Source organism: Rattus norvegicus, chromosome 13 (assembly GCF_021556685.1).
Source record: "Rattus norvegicus strain SHRSP/BbbUtx chromosome 13, alternate assembly SHRSP_T2T, whole genome shotgun sequence".
Classification (NCBI taxonomy): Eukaryota; Metazoa; Chordata; class Mammalia; order Rodentia; family Muridae; genus Rattus; species Rattus norvegicus.
Window position 1 is genome coordinate 102,345,305 of NC_141546.1, and position 22,374 is coordinate 102,367,678.

Consider the following 22,374-nt stretch of genomic DNA (forward strand, 5'->3'; position numbering starts at 1 on the left):
AAATAGGTATTTGTAAGCCATTCTCCTCCTCTCCCTCCTCCTTAGTAGACAGGGAGAAAAGGAGAATTGGGTCCTGACTGTGAAGGACTCTGGGACTCACATGAACAAGTCACGGCATCCTTTCTTACAGATCTACATGGGAAGAGACAAGTGTCAGGGCAGGGAGGAGAGAGAGCATTGGGTGAGCTCAGGCGGAGACTTTAAGAGCATGAAATAAGCAATGTGGCTTGAAAAGTCAGAAGCGGGAAGAATCCTATGTAGGAGAAAGGTCAAAGCAAACTCCAAGTTTTCAGTTCTCTTGCTCAAAGCTGCCTCTTTCTCACTGATACATTCTGAGTAATTGGGGATGCTTGTAACCTGTAATGCCCTTGAGGAATATTTGGAATAGGTTTACAGAGACAAGAGTCTCATGTTAGACACCAGGGAAGCCTGTGGGATATTTAGGTTTGAACGAATGGCGAAAGGTTGGGAATAAAACATTCATCTCTTTTAGGACAGGGTGAGCTGGCAATGCAGCCTCTTTATAACCCATGGGAATGAGGAGGGGTCATGCAGAGAAAAGCTGTTGTGTGTATGCATGGGAAGACCGTAACAAAGACAGAGGGAAGTCCAGAAGAAAGATGGTCGCCAAGTGTCAGCAGAGACTGGTGGGTGAAGGAGGAAATGCACCAGACTGGACAGATAGACAGACAGGCTAGCAAGAGGAAGGGAAGCCAGGCTGTGGGAGGTGGCAGTTAGGTGAGAGAGAGGATCCAGACTTCAGAAGACAGTGGGTGAGCGCAGGAGAGCAGGTTGTGTGTGCTATGTCCTCGGGCATCATGATGGTCAGGGAGACAGAAAGACAGACAGAGGAAGCTAAGCATCGATGAGAAACCAGAGGGTGTGGGTTGGGGGCAGGGGCTCAGCATGGAGAGCTAAAGGGAGGGGAGAGACTGATAGACATTAGAGGGGCTGCATAGACGATGCATGGACTAAAACTATGAGGTGGCTAGAGCAGGCAGGACAGAAGGCACTGAAAAGGACTCCCCTGGGAAGGGGGAACAGGCTGCCTCCTGAGAAGCAAGGGGCAAGGCAGCCGAATAGGTTCCAGTATGGGCAAAAAGGAGGAAGCAGCTCATGGATGTCCATTTCTCAAACATGCATCAGAGAAGACGGAATAAAATGAAGTCACCTTAAAGACAAATCCAGGCAAGGAAGTGCCCACCCGTGGAGACAGTGTGCTCCCGCGCTTAGCTCTGAAGCATCAAGGACGACCTTGAGCTCACTGTATGGCCACAATAGCTCTGAACGTCTGTTCACATGTGCTGTCTTCTCCTCCCAGTGGCTGGGATTACAGAACTGAGCCACCAAGACCGAGCTCTGCATTGCTGGAAATCAATCCCAGGCGTTCGTGTAAGCTATTGCGAGCCTCGTACCCACCGAGCTCCATCTGCAGCCAATGGGAAGTCTGTTTTAGATCACACACAGAAGAACACCCATGAAGAAGCCATGGTAGATGATGGCACTGAACCCTTAGGCCATGGAGCTAGTTCCTAGCTATGGTTATATTGAAGTCAGTTCTCTTTACCCTTATTCCATACTTCTGTGAACTCTGCCAAGTGGCACTTTCCAGCTGCTCATTGCCATGGAAACCAATACTACATCGTTGTACCACTCATTCTCTTCCCCTCGCATGTGTCTACCCTACTCCCCTGCCAGTCAGTCATCCACCTAGAACCCAGCCTTCAGGCAATCTGCTCCTCCATTGCCTTGCCTACCCCTCATGGCCACCACTGCAGCACTCAGTCTGATTTAAACTGACTGTCGCTTTTCCCCAGGATGAGCCATGGTGCAGACTGCCTATCTGCCCCTCCTCATGAAGTGAGCCAGTGGGAGACGGATGGCGTCCTAAGGACTGAAGGCATTAGCACTGTGAAGCCGAAGTGGCCGCTGTGTCCGGGAGGCAGAGTTGAACTAGATTCTCCCTGGAGTGTAGCACTTAGGGCTGTCAAATGACCCTCCTAGATGGCCCTTCTCCATTTAGCTTAAAGTTTAAGAGGACCCGTGGAAAGGCTTAATTCACCAAAAGAGATGTGATGGGAAAACGTGAGGCAAGTGGAGCCTCACTGGGTCCTGGACCCTGTGCCGTCTCATGATATCATCCTGACTGTAAACATTGTAGTCATGAAGGAATAGGATTTTATTTACCCCATCTGCGTTTCCATGTGGGTTTCTGCTGTTCTTGAATTAATATTTGGAAGATATTATTATCTGCACAGTGGATACTCATGAGTGGCAATGAGGAGGTTGCTGAGTTCTCATGTTGGGTCGCCATATTAGCGTTCAGTGCAGAGTATCACACCCCATAGATCGTGCCTTCTCGTTTGTTTTCCCCCCAGTGACGTGGTGGTTAGACCATCTGAGTCTTTCCTGCCCTCTGAGCAATGCTCTGAATACAATACTCATGGACAGTCCCTTCCTCCTCTCATTTGACTTTTTTTTTTTGAGATACTAGGAAGAATACGTGAGACATTCGCTTGGGCCTCTTCTCTCTTTTTATAAATCCCGGAGCCACTGTGGAGCATATGCCTGGGAAGCCTGGGAGGCCACCTCTGTGGGGGCAGCCACTCCCAAGCATCTCACCCTCTCCCCTGTCATCCCCAGGCGACGTGCTGCATTTGTGCGTGCAGATTTATAGTTTATCTTTATCTCGGGCTTCATCGGTAGGTAGCTATTAGAGCCGCCTCGCCTGGATATTGTTTGGGCCTGATAGATCTGTCCGTAGTTCATCAAAGGGGAGCCGAGTGCCTAAAAGCCATCGAGTCCAGCTGAGGATGAAATACGAGCCATCAGCCTTGGTAATGGCTGTAAAATTTCATAATTACACGGGCTTTATTACGTTGCGTAATGATCCTGAGGCAGTATGGAACAATTAATTAAGATTTTCAACCGTGGCTCTTTCAGAAATTAAAAGGTACCAGGAGCTGAGAAATGGGGATCTGTCTTGCCCTGGAAGCATTAGGGACGCTGGAGGAAGGTTTGGCCGCATACTTATTTCCCCTTAAGAGGAAGCGCCTCTCGGTTGTGGTGCACACGTTAGCATCCCTTCCCTGCTTCCCTAGCCTTTATCTCAACTTCAGAACCGATATCCTTCTCTTAAAAGGAACTGGATTAAAAAAGAGTACTCAGGACCTATAAAAACTCCCCAAGTTCCCTTCACTGTTTCTTGAAAAATTCTGTCCTGCCTGCCGCTGTAACCATTCGTCATATTTAACGGCTGTTCCTCTCCACACATTAAATAAACGCGGGCTCCGAGATAGGGGGTCAGTTAAGTGCCTACGACGGTACACTGACCAGGGAGTTTTTCTTCTGTGTTCGTTCATATCTTGAGGCATTAACATTCTTTCAAAACACTTTTGACAGTCGTTTCCAAAGGAACGCTTTACTGTTTTCCCTTGTTATCTGGTGAATGCAGCATGCTGCCTCTAATGTATACCCTTTTCTTCTTCCTCCCGTACTCTTATCCTCACACTTTATGAAGAGTAAACAAACTTGGGAAGAGCCCATAAGAGTTTCTAACTTTATTATCTGAGGGAAAAAAAAAGAAAAGGAATAGAAACCAGAGAGAAAAGCAAGTAGGTGTCCCGATGTGTGTGCACACTTACACACGTGGGAACAATGACCCTTGCTCATGTGTGTGCATGTTGCACATACGTGAATAACAACCCATTCTTGGCTGTCTTTCCCAAGTCAAGGGAATTATGACTCAGGCTGGTTGTGTGGAATAAAATCCTGATGAAAAGGTCGTAAAGGCAAGCCTAGAATTAAGCTCAGGTCCTCATCAGACATAGACACGCTTTAGGGAGGCGACTTCTCTGGGCTGCCAATGCAAATGAGGGTAAGAAACGAATCGTCCCCACCCCATGATTTGCAGAGAACTCCCGCGTATTTGTCCCTATGAAGTATTATTGTTTTTAAATTGACAATCATTACATAACGTTTTACGGTTCTAAATATTTCATGGGAGACTAAAACTTCCCTTGGGCCTCCCCAATAATAAACTTTCGGAGAAGAATTAGGAAGGCCGATGTGCTTTGAGGAGGAGCCTACTGCTCAGAGCGAGTTCTCTCGTTGAGGCATTTAGCCCCTTAATACGAATTTCCTGATCGGCTGTCATCCTCACGGGCACACCGAGCGTCACCGCTTCCAAAGCACTTGTCATTCTTTAATGGAAACAAAACAGTCGTTGCAGCCAGACCCACGGTGTCATCTCGCAGCCCCTTGCTGCGTCGGCAATAGTGGAATGACAGAGAGGCCCTCGGTAGGGGTAATTAAAATGTAAATATTGATATTTTATTATTTGAAATTACTTTCCAGTGCGGCATTTAATATCTCTCCATCTGTGCGGCTCTGTTTAGCGGTCACTTTACTGCAGCTCTGGGAGCCCGAGCAGCGGCTTGATCCCCGTTATGTCAAAATGCTTGTTGCTGCTTAATTTTGATATCTAATTAAGTGGAAAAGTACAGTCCACACTGTAATCCATGGCATCTTAACCAGCTGCTTGGGTATATTTAGAATTAATCTCCACTATGGAATCATCCTAATGTATGCAATTAAGAGTCTGCCGATGGCTAATTAGGTGTATTAGAATCAGGCAGTGGTTTTTCCTTCCCCCCCCCCTCTCCCTTTCCCCCGCTTTCCTTTTGGACCATTGCCTGTGGAAGAGTGGCTGCCTCCAGAGGTGTTCTTAATGCCACTCAAATCAAGTTAGGAGATGACACAAGTTCCTAATAGATTCATCTGTGTTTGGTAACCCCCTAGTGTAGTACCTATATTTTCTTTGAGTCAACCTTGTGTGGGAGTTCCTAGAAATTCCTAGGGGTCATTGACAGGGTCTCAAGGGCCTGAAGGGAACTGAAGAGGACAGAGATGGGCTGCATGGATAAAATCATTTCCCCGGCAGACCAAAGCAGGAGGCTGGGAAAAGCCCTTTGGGTGTTCTTGTCCATTCAAGGAGGGGAGAGGTTACAGTCACCCCTGCTGCCGTCTGTATGTTCCAGCTCAGTTTTGAATGGGAGAGCAGTGTCTCAGAATTAGCGCACGCATGCACGCACGAGGCCCAGGTTTGTATCCCAAAGGTCCAGGTTAAATGTGGCGAGCAGGCTAAGGAAGGCCCTCAGCCTGATGCGGGAGGACTCTCAGGAGATGAGCTACCTTGTTGCAGTTTTGTTTTCATTCAGCAAGGTATCCGAGCTGGCCACGGACAGGGAGGAGCAACACCCTGGCCAGAGAGGAATTGAAGGGCTTGTTCCTACTGTCAGTGAAGAGACAGTTGGTTGCCTCCCTCTGGAACTTATGCCAAGCCATAATGACTTAGCTGTGCCCAGCCAGCCAGCACTGGCCATGAACTTTGGAGTAAATATTCCTAAACAGACCTTCATTAGCCACAGTGGAAACTGTGCCACAGCCTGACTCCAAAGTGCAACCCTTAGAGGCAGAAACACAGAAAAGCTGTTTTTCCGTGACAAACCAATTTACGGCCAGATCTTCCAGGATATATACACATAATCTCTCCTGGTATTTGAATGTGCAGCTTTGTGTCAGCCTGCTGAAATTTCATTCCTATGACCCGAGTCTCACGACAGCTTACGTCCTCACAAATTTGTCTGGAAAACTCTGATGCTTTGCTCTTCGAGGCCCGAGTTGCAGATCCTTTAGTTTGCTTCTATGCACAGGACTGACCCCTGTTTTCTTTTGGCCGCCTGCCTCTCCTCTGGTCCCTTCTAGGTCATATGTTAGAGAGCCCTGTACTGCGTCTGTTTTTGGAAGATTAACAGAACACCACACACAGGGTTTCTTTCCCTGGATTTTTCTACGTTCCTGGTAATGACCAAAGTGAGGAAGGGGAAGGTGCAGATTTCTAAGGGAGATCTGGGAGAGCATCAACTCTCGGCACTCAGGGTCCTTGTTGGATTTGTGTTTATAGCATGAGAGGGCTAGGGAAATTTGAAAAAAAATTAAGGCTACTTTATTTTTAAAAAGAATTTAGGAGTTATTTGTGAGTTTCTCTCAAAGATCCCAAATAGAACCATTTCTTGCTCATTTCAGTGGATATCCAGGACCATTTTTAAAAAGAATTTTATGAATTGGTAGCCAGATACCAAAATTTGAGGTTGAACTTCTGTGAAATAAATGTCTCAGACTCCCCTAATCCCTGTATCATTCTGTGGCATCTGTGAAGATGAGTGGCTTTCAGCTACAAGGAACTACGACAAGGAGACTTGTTTAACAAGACGCCACAGTGTTCAGTGAGCTCCACAGACTCCATTAGTCAGCAGAATGAAGACCCCTCACCTGTTCTTACTTAATCTGTAATCCAAAAGCAGACGAAGGTGATTGGGACCTTGTGCTTCCTTCTTCTAATTTACGATTTTACAGCATCTGAGTATAGGAATGTGTTAACCTGTCTCTCCAATCCTCTGTGGCTTCTCCAATTTATCCTTGCGTGAGGCATGCTCTCAGATTGTTACAGTGTGAGAACATCATGTTGGGCACACATCACAGAAATGAATCAACCAGGATGAGGCTGTGGATTCCACGCATTGCGGCTCCTTTAAGTAAAGCAGGTTCCTTTAAGAATTTTTACAAATGTGAACTATAGGAAAAGAGAAGCCCATATATATGTGCATATGCAGGTAGTATATGCATATGTGTTGCATGTGTAGGTGGTGTGTGCATATGTGTGCATGTGTGTGTGGTGTATGCATGTGTGTGTATGTGTGTGTGGTGTATGCATATGTGTGCATGTGTGGGTGGTGTGTGCATGTGTGGGTGGTGTGTGCATGTGTGGGTGGTATATGCATGTCTGTGCATGTGTGGGTGGTATATGCATATGTGTGCATGTGTGGGTGGTGTGTGCATGTGTGGGTGGTATATGCATGTGTGTGCATGTGTGGGTGGTGTATGCATGTATGTGCATGTGTGTGTGGTGTACGCATGTGTGTGCATGTGTGTATGGTGTATGCATATGTGTGCATGTGTGGGTGGTATGTGCATGTGTGGGTGGTATATGCATGTATGTGCATGTGTGGGTGGTGTATGCATGTGTGTGCATGTGTGGGTGGTATGTGCATGTGTGGGTGGTGTATGCATGTGTGTGCATGTGTGGGTGGTGTATGCATGTGTGTGCATGTGTGGGTGGTGTATGCATGTGTGTGCATGTGTGGGTGGTGTATGCATTTGTGTGCATGTGTGGGTGGTATGTGCATGTGTGGGTGGTGTATGCATGTGTGTGCATGTGTGGGTGGTGTATGCATGCGTGTTCACATGTAGGTGGTGTATGCATGTGTGTTCATGTGTGGGTAGTGTATGCATGTGTGTGTATGTGCGTGTAGTAGATGCATGTGTGTGTGTGTATGTGTGCACATGTGCTGAGGCCATAGGAGGAGGCCAGGTCTCCCAGGGGTGCTGTATTCTCAGGCAAGTCTATTTTCTGAGGCCACAGCTTATCATTTCTGCTAGCTGACCAGTGACTTTCAGTGATCATCCTACCTCAGCACTCACCAGTGCACACAGAGACTTGCCCAGCTTTTATGTCGGTCTGAGGAGTCAAACTTAGGTCTTCATGCTTGCACAGCAAGCATTCTTACTCACAGAACCCCCCTGCACCCCCCCTCCAGCGCTTCTCACAATTATTTCTTAAGAAAGGCTGTGCACAGTGTTTTGATAGCACATAACATGTCTGAATGGCATTTAAGTTACAGCAGCACCTTATTGCCACACGGTGAGCGGCACAAGGCAGAGTGACTTCTTTGCTGTTTACTAATGTCCGATTTACTGCTTTACAATGGGCTGCTCACTTCCCAAGTGCTCTCGGGTGGCTGTCGTACTGTGGCAAAGGCTTGTGACAGGGTGAGTGCTTTCACAGAGAAGCCCGCTATTGGACTAGGAGGCACATCACACGTCGGGTGTGCATCTTAAGGCCCTGTCTCCGGGTTGTTTTCAGAAAATGATAATCACCAAATCTGCACCCAGCGCTTCCTTCCCCCTTCTGTCTTTGCATTCATCCTTTCTCCTTCTCTCCTTCCTCCTCTTCTTCATCATCCTCTTTCTATCCTCCTCTTCCTCCTTGTTTAATACAGTAGGCACCACCATCATCATCACCACCACCACCACGACCACCACTGTAGTCGTCGTCATCCATTTTTACTTGGCTTTCCAAATGAGTAGATTTAGTTTCACCTAAAATCTTCTAATGCGTGAAGGAAGTACACATGCAGCCCCCCCCCCCCCAGATGAGAGAAACGATGGGTGTGTTGGCTCATCCTTTATTTGAGGAGTTCAGGTTATCAGAAGTTTAAAATCTTAGCTATAGGCAATGAATGTGTACTGAATTTAAAAATCCACAGTCCTGGAGCAAAGTAAGAAGCCAATTCCAGATATGTGTAAGCAATGTTTAAAAGTTATGATATTTTCGTGGATTCTGTTTCAATGTATGTACAGAAGCACAAGCAGAGCATTAGAGCACAGGATTAGCACCGCCTCTAATGTACAGTTTAGGGTGCAGGCGAATGTTAGGGCAAGCTCCCCTAGAATTTACCTGGCTCCTGTATAATCCTATAAGCAGGGTAATCAGGGAGCTCCCCTTGTGATCAGTGCTTTGCCGTCACTCAGAGTTCATGTCAAAGCTGTGGGCTACTTCGTTGGAAGGGACATGTTCGTGTGTCCATGGGTGTGCTGGGATGTGACATCTGGTTTCTAGAATACTCTCTTCATTTCCAGTCTAGAAAGTCAGTCCTTATACTAGAGTCACCCATTTCCTCTTTCCCTACGTGTCGAATAAGGACCTATGTCATCAATGGCACGACTGAGGGTTCTAAAAATAGATGAAGTATCCAAGCCAACCCCCCTCCAGCCTAAAGAACTACCAAGACATGAAAACCCCCGAACCTCATACAAGGTGTCAGGCAGACCCCACAGACAGCACTTCCTCATGGCTAGTCCCTACGTATCCTCAGCTATTTATTTCTGACTGATCTCTTTACCTTCTCCTTACAAGAGTGGCCCTAGGAATACATAGTAATTATAATGTCGGCAGGAATGGAAGCTACCAAGTGCATTCGAGAATGGCTTCACTGTGGGGTAGGCCAATGAGGGGCCAAGAGAGTAGCAGATAGTGGGAGGGGAGGGGATGGTGGTCCTCTTAACCTTGGTGGTTAGAGCTGTTGCATTCAATAGAAGGGGTTGGAAGGCTAGTGAGGTTTTACACATGCTACGGTGTCCAGAGGGGGCTTACCAAAGAAAGAGGTCCAAACGGAGAAAGAAATGCAATGTTATATCAGAAAATTTGAATTTTGTGTCCTGTTGTAATTCTGCAAGCTAAGGGAACATTTTTAAAGGTCATTATTATTTATATTTTATTGTCTTTCTGTAAGCACTGAAAATAATGGCTTTCTTTATGATCCTTCCATATATTCAACTTTGCTCACCCTTAACTCCCTTATATGCTCTGATAGCCTGTTTATACTGCCCCTGAACCCTCTTCTACCTCCTGCCCCCAGAAAGCATTTCCATCAGAGGAAGGCATATTTATGGCTTGTCTATGGATAGAATCAGAGAGATGGAATCCGGAGAGAGAGGAGGCCTGAACCAAAACTGTGGAGGGGATGGGGTGGGGTGATAGCCACTAGGACGTGTGCACCTAAGCCCCAGGGCTCCCTCTCTGTACCCATGTATACTTTGACCCATGTTTGTATTATTTATGGTATTTTCCACATTGAGCTCCAATGTATTTCCCTTGACTGTCTTAGCAGACAAGAGCGTTATCTGACTCATTCTCTATACTCTAAAGTACCCAGCCTTCTACAGTGCCTACGTAGATGCCCCAGGTGTCAACGGTCTGAATATCCTTATACTGAGACTTCCAGAAAGCTAGTGATGCAGAGCTTGCCCTAGCAGGGATCATCTTTTCCACCTGCCAATCAGAGCCAGAGGGGGCGTGTCACGTGTCAAGTCTCATGAGTATCAGTGTGGTAGACGCCCCACTGGACGTGAGGTCTTTCTGTTCCCAGTGCCATGACTTCTTTTTGCCATGCTCACCGAACCCCAGCAGCTCCATGACCCATCAGCATAATTCTTGCCGATCCTTTGAGTCTGAAGTTTTTTGAAACTCGAAGGTTCTTCAGAAAAATAACTAGTTCAACTTTGCCCATTTGATGAGGAAGCCAGGCATGGGTCTGTATTTGGGTTTTAAGATGCTAAGGCAGTTACCTCAAAACAGTAAAAGCCCAACTTCAAGATATCAGCAGGGTTGATTCCAGCTAGGGGCCCATGAGGGAGTCCACCACATCACTTGTTCCCCTTATTCCTGGAGCCTTGCATCTTCCCTGCTTTATGTTTCCATATCAGTTCCCATCTGAGCATATCCAACTTTGAGTCTAAAGTCACCCCTTTCTGTAAAGATTTAGTCTTATCAATGTAGTGACACATTTTCCTCCTTGATCATTGGCAAAGACTGTTTCCAATCACAATAACATTCACAGATGCAGAAAAGGGGGTTTTCATATTTGGGGGGAATTCAACTTGTGAGCAGACCAGATAAATACTTTTGGGCATAACTTATCTGGATTTTGGGGTTCTGTCCATAGACAAAGCCCCCTCTAATCTTTTCCAAACTCCTGTCACCTAATTCCCAGCTGACATGGATGCTATGTTATGAGTTATTTAAGCTCTGTGTTACAGGGTGTTGCTTTCCCTTGTTCTTAGATAGCATACAAACTTGTTGTACCCATAAGATGAGTTCTCTGGACAGAGCTTCCTGTTTGGGGCTTGTAAGAAATAAATACTGTGGGACAAGAACGTAGCTAGCTTCTCCCTGTCCGGGGACTTTGCTACCTACTTGACTCACAGTCTTTGAGAACTGTCTTGTTCTAAGTTTAGTCTCAAGAACCAGAGAAACAAAGCCACAGTCAGGCAAGGGCTCAGGAAAATCTAAAGGATGGTCTCCGCTACGGTCTGGCCATCAGAAGTGGTTAGGGCAAGGAAGGACTTCAGAGAAGAGCTATGTGGTTCATAGAGACATCCTGGACATTCTTACGAGGTATTCTTCACCTGCCCATGGCAGACTAACTATTGGTGGGAATCCACCAACCAGTGACCACTTGCTGCACACAAAAGGCTGCATCTGGTTCCTGGAACCCATGTGAAAAGTCTGGAATAGTTGTGTGAATATGTAATCCTATCTCTAGGGAAGCAGAAGGGAGAAGGTTACCTAGGCCTCACTGGTCAGCCAGTCAACTGGTGAGGTCTAGGTTATTGAAGGGCTATGTCTCACAAAGTAAGACCAAGAACAACTGAGAAAGACAATACCAAGACCTCTGCCCTCCACAGGTAGGTACCCTCACATACACATGCACATGCACGCACATACACATAAATGCACACACACACACACACACACACACACACACACACACACTCACACTCACAGCTAAGACCTGATCGTTGCATTTTGTGGCTCAGAGAATAAATGAGCTACCATGTAGTTGCTGGGATTTGAACTCAGGACCTCTAGAAGAGCAGTCAGCTCTCTTAACCACTGAGCCATCTCTCCAGCCCATGAGAGCAAATGCTAATGCCTGTCGATATGTGCAAAAAGTAACTGATTTATTAACAGCACAGTAAGTCCCCTCTATTAAGGGTCCTGATGCAAGTATCTAGTGGCAGCTAAGCTGGAACCTTAGTGGCATGCTATCCTTCCCCAGATCCTGTGGGCATCAGGGCCGATTGTGTGGGAATGAGAGATTCTTGCCTATGCTAAATTCCCCAAGCGAACTTTGCCGTCTCAGTAGGTCACCAGAGCTGAGTAATGATTGTAGCCTAAAATGCTATTCGTTGGGGGAAAAGTTGATCATTTTATCATTTTATTTGTTGCTTATTTACTGTGGAATAGCAAAACTTCACCTCAAAGCCTGTGAACAGGCAAATCAATGCCATGATTAACTGATGCTAACAGATACCCCGAGGATTTAAACGTTGGTGCTCTTGTGTTTCCCAGCTAAGCAGCTGACAGGGAAGTGCCTGGCAGGGGTTAAAACCAAATGCCCGCACTGCAGCCTATTTCTGTCAACGCTCTGTTCAGGAAATAAACATTTATGCTTTCCGAAATGAAAGTGTATTCTTGAAGACTAGCCGTCAGATAGTCTTTGCCCTTCACACTTTTGGATGCTTAGCCTTTTTTGTACGTTGGCTATAAAGCGCACAAGTTTGCCAGGCTGGGGTAAAAAAAAAGTTACTGACAAGTGCCTGTGGCATCCCACTCATTTCCTGAAGGTTCCAGAAGAAATGGGGCAAGAAGGTCGGCATAAGGCACACTCTCTTCAAACCTGCTACCTCAGGGGCGCCTGTCTGGAGAAGCTCTTCAGCCCTCCACGCTGTCTTATTCTCCACTGTCTTCTCGTGCTTTTGGAGCACGCTGTCGTACAGATACACACACGGTTTAGCCGAGGGTCTGGGTAGAGAGCCCTTCTGCAGAGCAAAACGGCCTAAGATACGGTAAACGGCAGCAAGTCCAGGACAGAGATGAAGAGAGTTCAGACTTGTCAGTGGTCAGCAGGAGGGGCTGCCGAGGGGAGAGAGAAAAATGGGCTGTGGTGTATTTTAAAAGGCTGTAATGGGGCCAAACATTAGGACTAAGATCCTGGATGTACAGCATGTGAGCTTCAAGGGACACAAAGGCAAGGCCCATCTCAAAGGTGCTTTGCCAACGTTAGCTCCATGTTCTAGATGACGAGGCCTCTAAAATACCATGGAACGCCTGCTCAGAGCGCAAGCAGGGGTGATTATCATCTGGACACAAGTGTCCGTGAGCCAGTAACGAATGCTATCGTGTTCTTAAGAGAGCCCCTAGAGTCAGCTTTGTGACCTCCCCGTTTTCATTAGTCCCCTCATTTAGGTGTCCCTGTTTTGCTCAAGTCTCCCCATAAAGATATCATTTCATCGTGGAAGGGAAATAGAGCCAGCCATCATAAACAGAGGGTGAAAAGATTTTTTTTTTTGAAAGCCAGACACAGTGGTGCATATCAGTAACGCCAACACTCAAGGATCAGAGATAGGAGAATCTTGAGAGTGAGGGCAGCTTACATTGTGTACCAAGTTCAAGGTCAGCCTCAAAGGCCTAGGGTAAGTGAGGAAGCAAGGAAGTAAATAAGTAAGTGTTTTATGGAATGGAAACAAAGTCTGGATCTGTGGCCTGTTTGTGGGCAACTTGAGCTCCACCTTAGGGTTTGGGTGGGGAAGATCTTTGTGTCAGTTTCCAGATTGGGGAGGTGAACTTAAAAAGGGGCCAAATTGTGAGACAATAATGCCATATTCTATATAACACATAGATCTTCCCTCTGTCCTTCCCTCCCTCCCTCCCTCCTTGCTCCTTCCTTCCTTTCTTTCTTCTTTCTTTTTCCCCTTCCTTCCTTTCCTTTTAATTGATGCTTCTGTAAAAATCACACTACTTTAACAAAGTGAAAAAAAAAACTTCAGGACATCAAGAAAACAAAGTTATTATAGCTTTGTGCAAAAGAAAAAGGTTCCCCTCTTCCCCTTTTCTTTCCCTTTATTTCACAGTAAAATCAGAGGGAAAGTGTGAGGTTTGCAAAGCAGATGGCACACAGGCAGCACGCAGGCGCGCACACAGCCATCAATACAGAGGAAACAAATTGCAGAATCAACCTTTAAAAATGAAATTTTATTGCTTTTGCTTAATTAAACCCCAAAGAAATGTGGCAGGCATTGTTGTTGTTGAAAAAAATGTTAATTTGTAAATCACAGGGACAAAGGGGCCCCCCCGTACAACTTTAAAGTTTCCGCACACGTAAATGTCAATAGGGAGCCTTCCCCATCATCAGCACTAAATTCACATTGATGCCTCTTTTCTTCTCAGTATCGATCCTTCCATGAGAACGTAGATTTGTATCTGTTAATTAATGCGTCCTGAAACAGCGTTTGTATTAATCAGGCAGATAAGAAAAATTGGATGGCTGCACCCCCGTGACAACCGTAAAAGTGCTGGCCCTGATAAAATCATGGATGGACCTCAATAAAAAAGTTCCTCCTTCCACTCAATAAACTAATCATCCTGCTTTTAATTATTCGGCAGGAAGATGTGTGGAGATTGGAGGATGGTGTAAATCTATTTACTAACAGCAGTCTAGGAGGGAGGACCGGGCTGTCTCAGGACGACGCTCCGGGCTACGAGGTCCTTCCATCTGCGGTGGCAACAAATGCTGTTTGCGATCGTGAAATGGAAGAATTAAACCAGGAAAATTTAAGAAAAAAAAGTCCGTTCCTTGTGGCTCAGAAGTTTCCCAGGGGTGATTTTTGTTGCGAGCATTGATGATTGAATTTGTAAAAGAAATTTCTTTTACAGATTTCTTTCTTTCCCAGTTCACCGGTGTGCTGGAGTTGGTGGGGGCAGGGAAGGAACAATGAGTTGTGTCTGTCTTTTGTAGAACTCAATTCTCTCTGATAATTATTTCCTCTGTTGACCTTTTAAAAATGCTGCTGGGATATATTTTTTAGTGCAATACTAAGATTCATTGATAAAAATTTAGAGGAGAGAAGCCTTATGGAACGAGACCCAAGCAGCCCCATCAAATACAGTGTTAAGTGCCTTCATAGTGAAAGAAACGTTATGAGGAACCCATCACGGGAAGCTGAAGGAATCCTTTCGACAGTTTGATTAAGTACTTATAGGTAATGACACCAAGGGGCAGTTTACTGGGTTTTCTCAGTGGGTCAGGAAAACCTGTGCTTTACTATTGTATGGGGCGGGTCTGTTTCAACAAGAAAAAGAATGAGGCCAACTGATGGAAAGCAGGAACTTGTGCAGTCAGTTGTCCATGGTCTTTGTGATTGGGTCATAATGTCTAGGGAGGATGTCAAAAGAGGTTTCTTAAGTTGGTTACGGTGATCTCCCTTCTTTAGGGTTTGCTGCTAGAAGTGCTGTAAATCATGGTAGCGTGTACTTAGTGACCATGGACCACAGGTCATATGCCAGGGCATATTGTCAGCATGAAAGTCCATACTTTTAGGTCTCTTGGAGACAGTCACCTGGTCATCAGCCATCTTCATTGTTCTTCTCAGTATAGAGCTCAATCCTCTGACATGTGAAGGCGTTAGATAACATGTGCACGCATCACATATATGCAATCCCATCATATAATATGCACATCCATATGTCTAGGTGGACTTCATGATGGAGATCTGACTGTATGACTCCCTTGTGCCCTGTGAGACGTGATTTGACTCTTACTTTTCAGTGTCTGTCTTTTGTTACTCAAGCATAGGAGACAGCTTGCACAGCCTCTCTATTGGATGCTCAGCTTACACAGTGTCCTTATTGGATGCTTTCTAAGTTTTAGTAAAGGGTGGAGCCAGGAATTTCAGTGAAAAATAAGATACAGCACCCCCAATGTGCTGGGAGCCATTGGTTATATTTCCCAAATGCAAAAACAAGTATGCCCCACCCAGGGTGAACGACCAAGCCAGTGCCTAGGCGCGGCCAATATTTGTATTTGGGCTCCGTCTCTATGTCAGTTTTTCCCACCAAACACTTTTATTTTGTATTTAGACTTTTAAACAAACAGACTTTGATAATGAGAGTGAACTGTGGCTTTCCTCTTGGGCGAGGAGGTGGGTAAGCTAAGATGTCTTCTTTATATACTGAGAAGTGTTTAAAAGAGAGGTTCATACTGACAACAGCAGGGACAAATATCCAAGCTCACTTGGCTTCAATTCGTCACTTGGCTGTTACATTTCCAAGTTGGTGACTCTTACGTGGTCTAAATCATTTTCTTCCAGGAGTGGGGATTATGTTTGCCATGATCTTCCCTATCAATATAGGTGTTAAAAACTACGTAGTTGAAGGTACCTTAAAACATCACCGCCCTTAGTGCTGGGATTAGAGCAGAGAGATAGTGTGCAATCTGTCTCTCTGCAAATAAGAAAGAAAACAATCACTCTATCATGATTCCCGAGCCAGTTTATAACCCTACCGTAGCACCTACCACAGAAGCAGGCTCGTGACTTCAACTTTGGGTTCACAAAATGGTACTGGGGTTGGGGGAATTAATAGCTTGTCATCAGAGAACAGCATGGTTTTGAACTCCAAGGCAAAGGTTGCCCACCCTAGGAAGTGCAGGTTGCGTTATGAAATTGTGGCTTTAGAGTAACTTGATCCACCCATCTTCCCTTACAGGCTTCTCCACACTGTCCCTGGCGGATCAGATGAGCCTTCTCCAGAGCGCGTGGATGGAAATCTTGATCCTGGGTGTTGTGTACCGATCACTTTCGTTTGAGGATGAACTTGTCTATGCAGACGATTACATAATGGATGAAGACCAGTCCAAATTAGCAGGCCTTCTTGACCTAAATAACGCCATCCTGCAGCTGGTGAAGAAATATAAAAGCATGAAGCTAGAGAAGGAAGAATTTGTCACCCTCAAAGCAATAGCTCTTGCTAATTCAGGTTGGCATATTGATGTGGTCATTGTTGCAGTGTTAAAGATGTCAGCTTTACCCCCTTCTCTTGTCTTCTTGGGGATTTGTGAGGCCTAGTTTGTAAGTTCTCCATGAGTCAGCAAAATTATAATCAGCGCAGCTTTCTAGTGAAAAGTTAGAGAGAGAGAGAAATAAACTCAGAGGGAACATTTTTATTTACTTGCTCTCTGGAGCTCTGACACTTTTACCACCCTATGGTTTTACTAATTTGAACCGTAGCAAAGCAGAGGTCTTGAGGGACTTTCATAAATGGGCACTCTTGGGACAAAATTAGCTTCATTGTTGTTTCCGTGCAAGTCGACGTCAGTGAGTTATGGGGAAACAGTCCCCACCTTTCCTCTCAAAAAGGCCAATTTTGCAGTTGAGAAAAATATACGCCATGTTGTCTTTTGATTTTTGTTACAACAAAAAGAAAGAACAGTCTATGGTTTGTAGTCTGGGTTTCTCTAGACATCACATTCTGTTGAAAGTGCTACCTTCAGAAGAGATTGAGAGTTATAGGTGAAGGCACGCCAAGCGTTTGAACAGGAGTGTGCTAAAGTAGGGGCGTGCCCTGGTAAGTCAAAATGGTTGGTACTGCATTCTGTTTTTCCCTCTTTGCCTTCCCTAAGGCTAGATTGTAGTCTTAAGTCTCTTTTAACATTTGCATAAAGTTCAGGATAGATCCCTCCTAATGATGGGCTGATTGTCAGATACCTGCGTGTCAATAACAACTCTGAAACCATGTACCATTGACAGCCACACAGCGCTCTCTCTCTGGCTGCTTTTGTTTTGACCCCTATCTTTGAACTTTATCTTGGTTGCCGGCCAGTAGTTTTCCCTTTAATTACAAGAAGGAAGCTGTCAATAAAATCTGTTAAATGGGATGCAATGAGTGGCTTGAATGGGCGGGTGGTTATTTGTTCAAATTCTGCAGTATTCAAGGTATTGACAGTTTGTTTTCTGGGGCCATATGTGACGATCAATCTCAGGCTGGGCTCAGCCGTGCTGAAAAATGAAAAACCAGATTGCTTCTGCTTACTTGTGGATGACGACTTTGTGATTTGGCGCGGTCTGGGCAAGATGAGACCTTCTGCCCAAATTGCCCCCATGGGGGCCAGGGATGCGTGACTGTTTTTAGAAATAATTTTTAATTGATTTTGCAATTAACAGTTCATCTAAAATATTGATGCATGAATCCTTGGACTGATGGAAGGGAAATTGTTTTCAACAATGAAGTCGTGCCTTCCTATTTGTCTTTATAATGGACGTTAGCATTTCTTGGTTTTAATTGTGAATATAACCCACCCCTTACCACAGAATTCACCCCATTTTCCCTCCATTTCCTGGGGACTTAAAGTGTGAGTGTGTGAGTGTGTGTGAGTGTGTGTGAGTGTGTGTGAGTGTGTGTGAGTGTGTGTGAGTGTGTGTGTGTGAAATGACCTTGTTATTACAAACCCTTGCCCTGTTCTGGAGATGGTCCAAGTGAGATGTAAGATAGAAGTTTTCTGAGAATGTATTAGCTTGTTCAGCCTCCACCTTTTGGGACCTGTCTAAATTAGATGGAAGATTTCACAGTACTGGTTTTGCAAAGAAATTCTACTTGATAATCTCAAAAAATGATTCTCACTGAAACCATTTACTCTGTTCATTATTTTTTTTTAAACAGAGCAAGCACATTTTATACCTTTTTATGTTTACAATTGATTTTGTAAATTGTTAGTCAATTATGAACCCTGAGCAATGCTAAAACTTGTCGTCAAAATCGCTAAAAGTTGGCAGTTGAAGATGTTCCCGGCACAGTTTATAGCTAAGTCTGATCATTTAAACGGCCTTAGCTCCTGACTGGAAGAATAACCATTACTATTGTGGAAACATCAACGCTCCCATTCCGTTTCTTGTGCTGTTAGGTCAGGAAAGAACCTTTGTTGCTGCTGGCACAGTTGACTAGAGGTCCTTTTTAATGTGCTCTTTAGTTTCTTTACGTAAAGGACATGGCTAAGACATTTCCTGCCTCACCATTCTAGTTCCCGAGAAGTGCGGCTTCACAGCGCATTTCTGCACACAGGCAACTGTAACACCAGTTTAGCTCTTGATACCAAGAAAAGTGAATTGCCTCTAGTTCTGAATCACAGTCGGGTCCTACCCAGACCTTTACCCTTACAATCAAGCCACAGGGACAATGGCCTTGTCCCGACCAACCCCAACCAAAGCCCTAGTCTTTCAGTTTGGGGTAAACCACTCAGAAAGTCATTTTCTTTCATAACTTGGATGTAGGTTGTTTTGTTCCATTTGGTTTTACCTATAACTTAGAGGACAGCAGCAAACATGTAGATTTAATCTTGTTTGGATCACACTTGAGTTTCTTAAATGTTTATGGGCATATTGCTGTGAGCACGTCCCTGTGAGAGCATCCCTGTGTGTGCATCCCTGTGAGAGCATCCCTGTGAGCAGATCCCTATGAGAGCATCCCTGTGAGAGCATCCCTGTGTGTGCATCCCTGTGAGAGCATCCCTGTGAGCATCCCTGTGAGAGCTTCCCTGTGAGAGCATCCCTGTGAGAGCTTCCCTGTGAGAGCATCCCTGTGAGAGCATCCCTGTGTGTGCATCCCTGTGAGAGCATCCCTGTGAGAGCTTCCCTGTGAGAGCATCCCTGTGAGAGCATCCCTGTGAGCATCCCTGTGAGAGCATCCCTGTGAGAGCATCCCTGTGAGCATCCCTGTGAGAGCTTCCCTGTGAGAGCATCCCTGTGAGAGCTTCCCTGTGAGAGCATCCCTGTGAGAGCATCCCTGTGAGCACATCCCTGTGAGGGCATCCCTGTGCATGCATCCCTCTGAGAGCATCCCTCTGAGAGAATCCCTGTGAGCACATCCCTGAGAGAGCATCCCTGTGAGCATCCCTGTGAGAGCTTCCCTGTGAGAGCATCCCTGTGAGAGCTTCCCTGTGAGAGCATCCCTGTGAGAGCATCCCTGTGAGCACATCCCTGTGAGGGCATCCCTGTGCATGCATCCCTCTGAGAGCATCCCTCTGAGAGAATCCCTGTGAGCACATCCCTGAGAGAGCATCCCTGTGAGCATCCCTGTGAGCATCCCTGTGAACATCCCTGTGAGAGCATCCCTGTGAGGGCATCCCTGTGAGGGCATCCCTGTGAGGGCATCCCTGTGAGGGCATCCCTGTGAGGGCATCCCTGAGAGCATCCCTGTGAGCATCCCTGTGAGAGCATCCCTGTGAGAGCATCCCTGTGAGGGCATCCCTGTGAGAGCATCCCTGTGAGGGCATCCCTGTGCATGCATCCCTGTGAGAGCATCCCTGTGAGGGCATCCCTGTTTAGCACAGGGTGGTGATGCTTTGCTTAGATGTGCTAGAAAATGCCTAGGTTTTGTTTGGTATTCAGAAGTTTAGATTAACATAAATGAATGCTTATGTAAAAAATATTTAGTAGAGACCTATCTGACCTTATCCTGAGTGGTTGTAGATGTTAAGAGAAATCTCATTTATTTATATTTTATATTATTTTAAGCATCTGCCTTTATCTAATTATCATCAACATTGTGCTTCTGTTTGATGAACAGACAGTTGGCTTCCTGATAGGAGTTTTCATACTTTGTAGTAAGCTCATTTTATTCATTATAAATATGAATAAAATTAAATAGTTTTTAAATTTTATATAATACTTCTAGAATAAATTAAATACCGATAGAACACTATTAATACTACTTTGGCAATCAGCTTGAACTCTGGAATAATTTTAAGAACCTCATAATAGAGGACATTCCTGGGGACAAATTGACTTGTGTTCACAATTCACAGTTGTAGAATTTCTAATGACAGATGCTGTCTTTCTTTAGATGATCGGAATGGGGTATTTGAATTCTCATATAGGATTGGCTTAGTATCTTTCAATCATTTTTATTATCACGTCTTTAGGGGAATCTATTTAATAAGCTTTTCCTTAGAACTTGCTAATTAAACATCACAAATGTGTGTATATATATATATTATGTGTGTGTACATATATGCATATATGTGTGTGCACACGCACGTGTGTGTGTGTGTTTATGTAGCATATATTTGTGATTCTTTTCAATCATAGGGGAATGTTTTTGTACTGTACAAGTCTGTATTTTCTTCATTTCAGAGAACGAGATTTAGACTCATGGGTAGTTTCTTAACTGTAGAGTAAGGTAGGTGAATTAAACAATGTCCAGAGTCGCTAAGTGACATAAATATTTGAAACCAGTTATAAAGGCAAGGTGATGAAGTTTTGGGGTGGAGGATGTTTGGTTTGGAGTCTGTGTGCTGAACCTTAAAGATCAACATGTTAGCATCTCCATGAGGCTAAACAGTGAACATAGACATTACCAAAGAAATCCTTTCCAATCTAAAGGCGCTGCTATGCTCTTAGGCAATTAAAAAAAATAAATGCAGCCATTTCTATGGTGTTCTAGAGATAGCTTTAATTGCTGGCCAAAGTGTATACTTATTTATTCATACATTTATTTAAATTTACTTATATTTGGAAAACCTTTCTGTAGCCAGCTCCTTTACAAAACTCCTCTTGAGGAATCTCAAAGCATTCCCATGTTCGGCCCAGATAAACTGATGATCACTTGTGATCACTGTAAGACAGAAAGTTTGACATTGTGTCTCTACTCATGACACAATGTTTTTACCCCACAAACAACCATAGGCCATGGTTTAGAGGGTTCAGTACAGAAACCTGGGCCGTTTCTATTTTACCTCAAGGAACCTAAACTGATCATGTTAAATTACTTCAGAATTCAGGCCTTCATTTTATTTCTCTGTTTTCTGATAATTGTAATAATCACCCTTTGGTATTTGTGAAGAATCAATTCTAGATTTGTTTTTTCTTAAGGATAGTTACAAAACCTGCAGAGTTGAATGTGTGTGTCAAATGGCATGTTTTTATGTAACCGGTACCTATTCGTTTTACTGACTTATCTCTAGAGCACTTACAATATGTGGTGCCAGGTAAATTCAGGTAAACAGTTGACATATGGTGTTGTCCAGGAAACAATGACAGGGAAAACTATGTATGTTCAGTGCAGACATAAGCCATGCCTTCATTTTAAAAATATGTTTGCACTCTCATCTCTAGGGGTCAGAATTCCAAAATCAGTTTCATCAGGTCTACTACAAGATACGAATAGAGTTCAACTACCCCTGGTAGTTCCAGACAGTTTGTTTCCTTAATTTCTCTAGCATTGGGTCATATTGTATAACATATCATCTGCATCCATACATCCTCCATCTATCCATCCATTTCTCCATCCATCCATCTACCCATTTCTTCATTGTCTATCCATCCACCCACCCATCCATCCATCCACCCACTCATCCATCCATCATCCATCCATCTACCCATTTCTTCATTGTCTATCCACCCATCCATCCATCCATCCACTCATCCATCCATCATCCATCCATGTACCCATTTTCCCATCCATTTGTCCATCCATCCATCCATCTCTCCATTCATTCATCCATCCATCATCCATTCATCCACCCATCAATCCATTTCTCCATCCATCCATCCACTCATCCATCTATCCATTTAACCATCCATCTATCCATCCATTTCTCTATCCATTTCTCCATCCATCCATCCATCCATCCATCCATCCATCCATTTCTCCATCCATTTGTACATACATACATACATATATTTTCCATCCATTTATCTATTCATCCATCCATTTCTCCATCTATCCATTTCTCCATCTATCCATCCATTTGTACAAACATACATACATTTTTCTTTCCATTTGTCTATTCTTCCATCCATTCACCCATCCATCCATCCATTCATCCATTAATTTCTCCATCTGTCCATCCATGCATCCAT

At 44.7% G+C, this 22,374-nt stretch overlaps 1 protein-coding gene across 15 annotated transcripts in view; it reads left to right on the plus strand.

Annotated features, from left to right (window-relative positions):
* The window catches only part of Esrrg (estrogen-related receptor gamma), a 618,195-nt gene that overhangs the window by 585,393 nt on the left and 10,428 nt on the right, over positions 1–22,374 (plus strand). For all 15 annotated transcript variants that reach the window (XM_087581296.1, XM_087581292.1, XM_087581294.1 and 12 more), the window contains one exon: positions 16,229–16,498. In XM_087581296.1, coding sequence (XP_087437422.1) covers positions 16,229–16,498 — 270 coding nt within the window. The remainder of the gene's footprint in view (positions 1–16,228; positions 16,499–22,374) is intronic.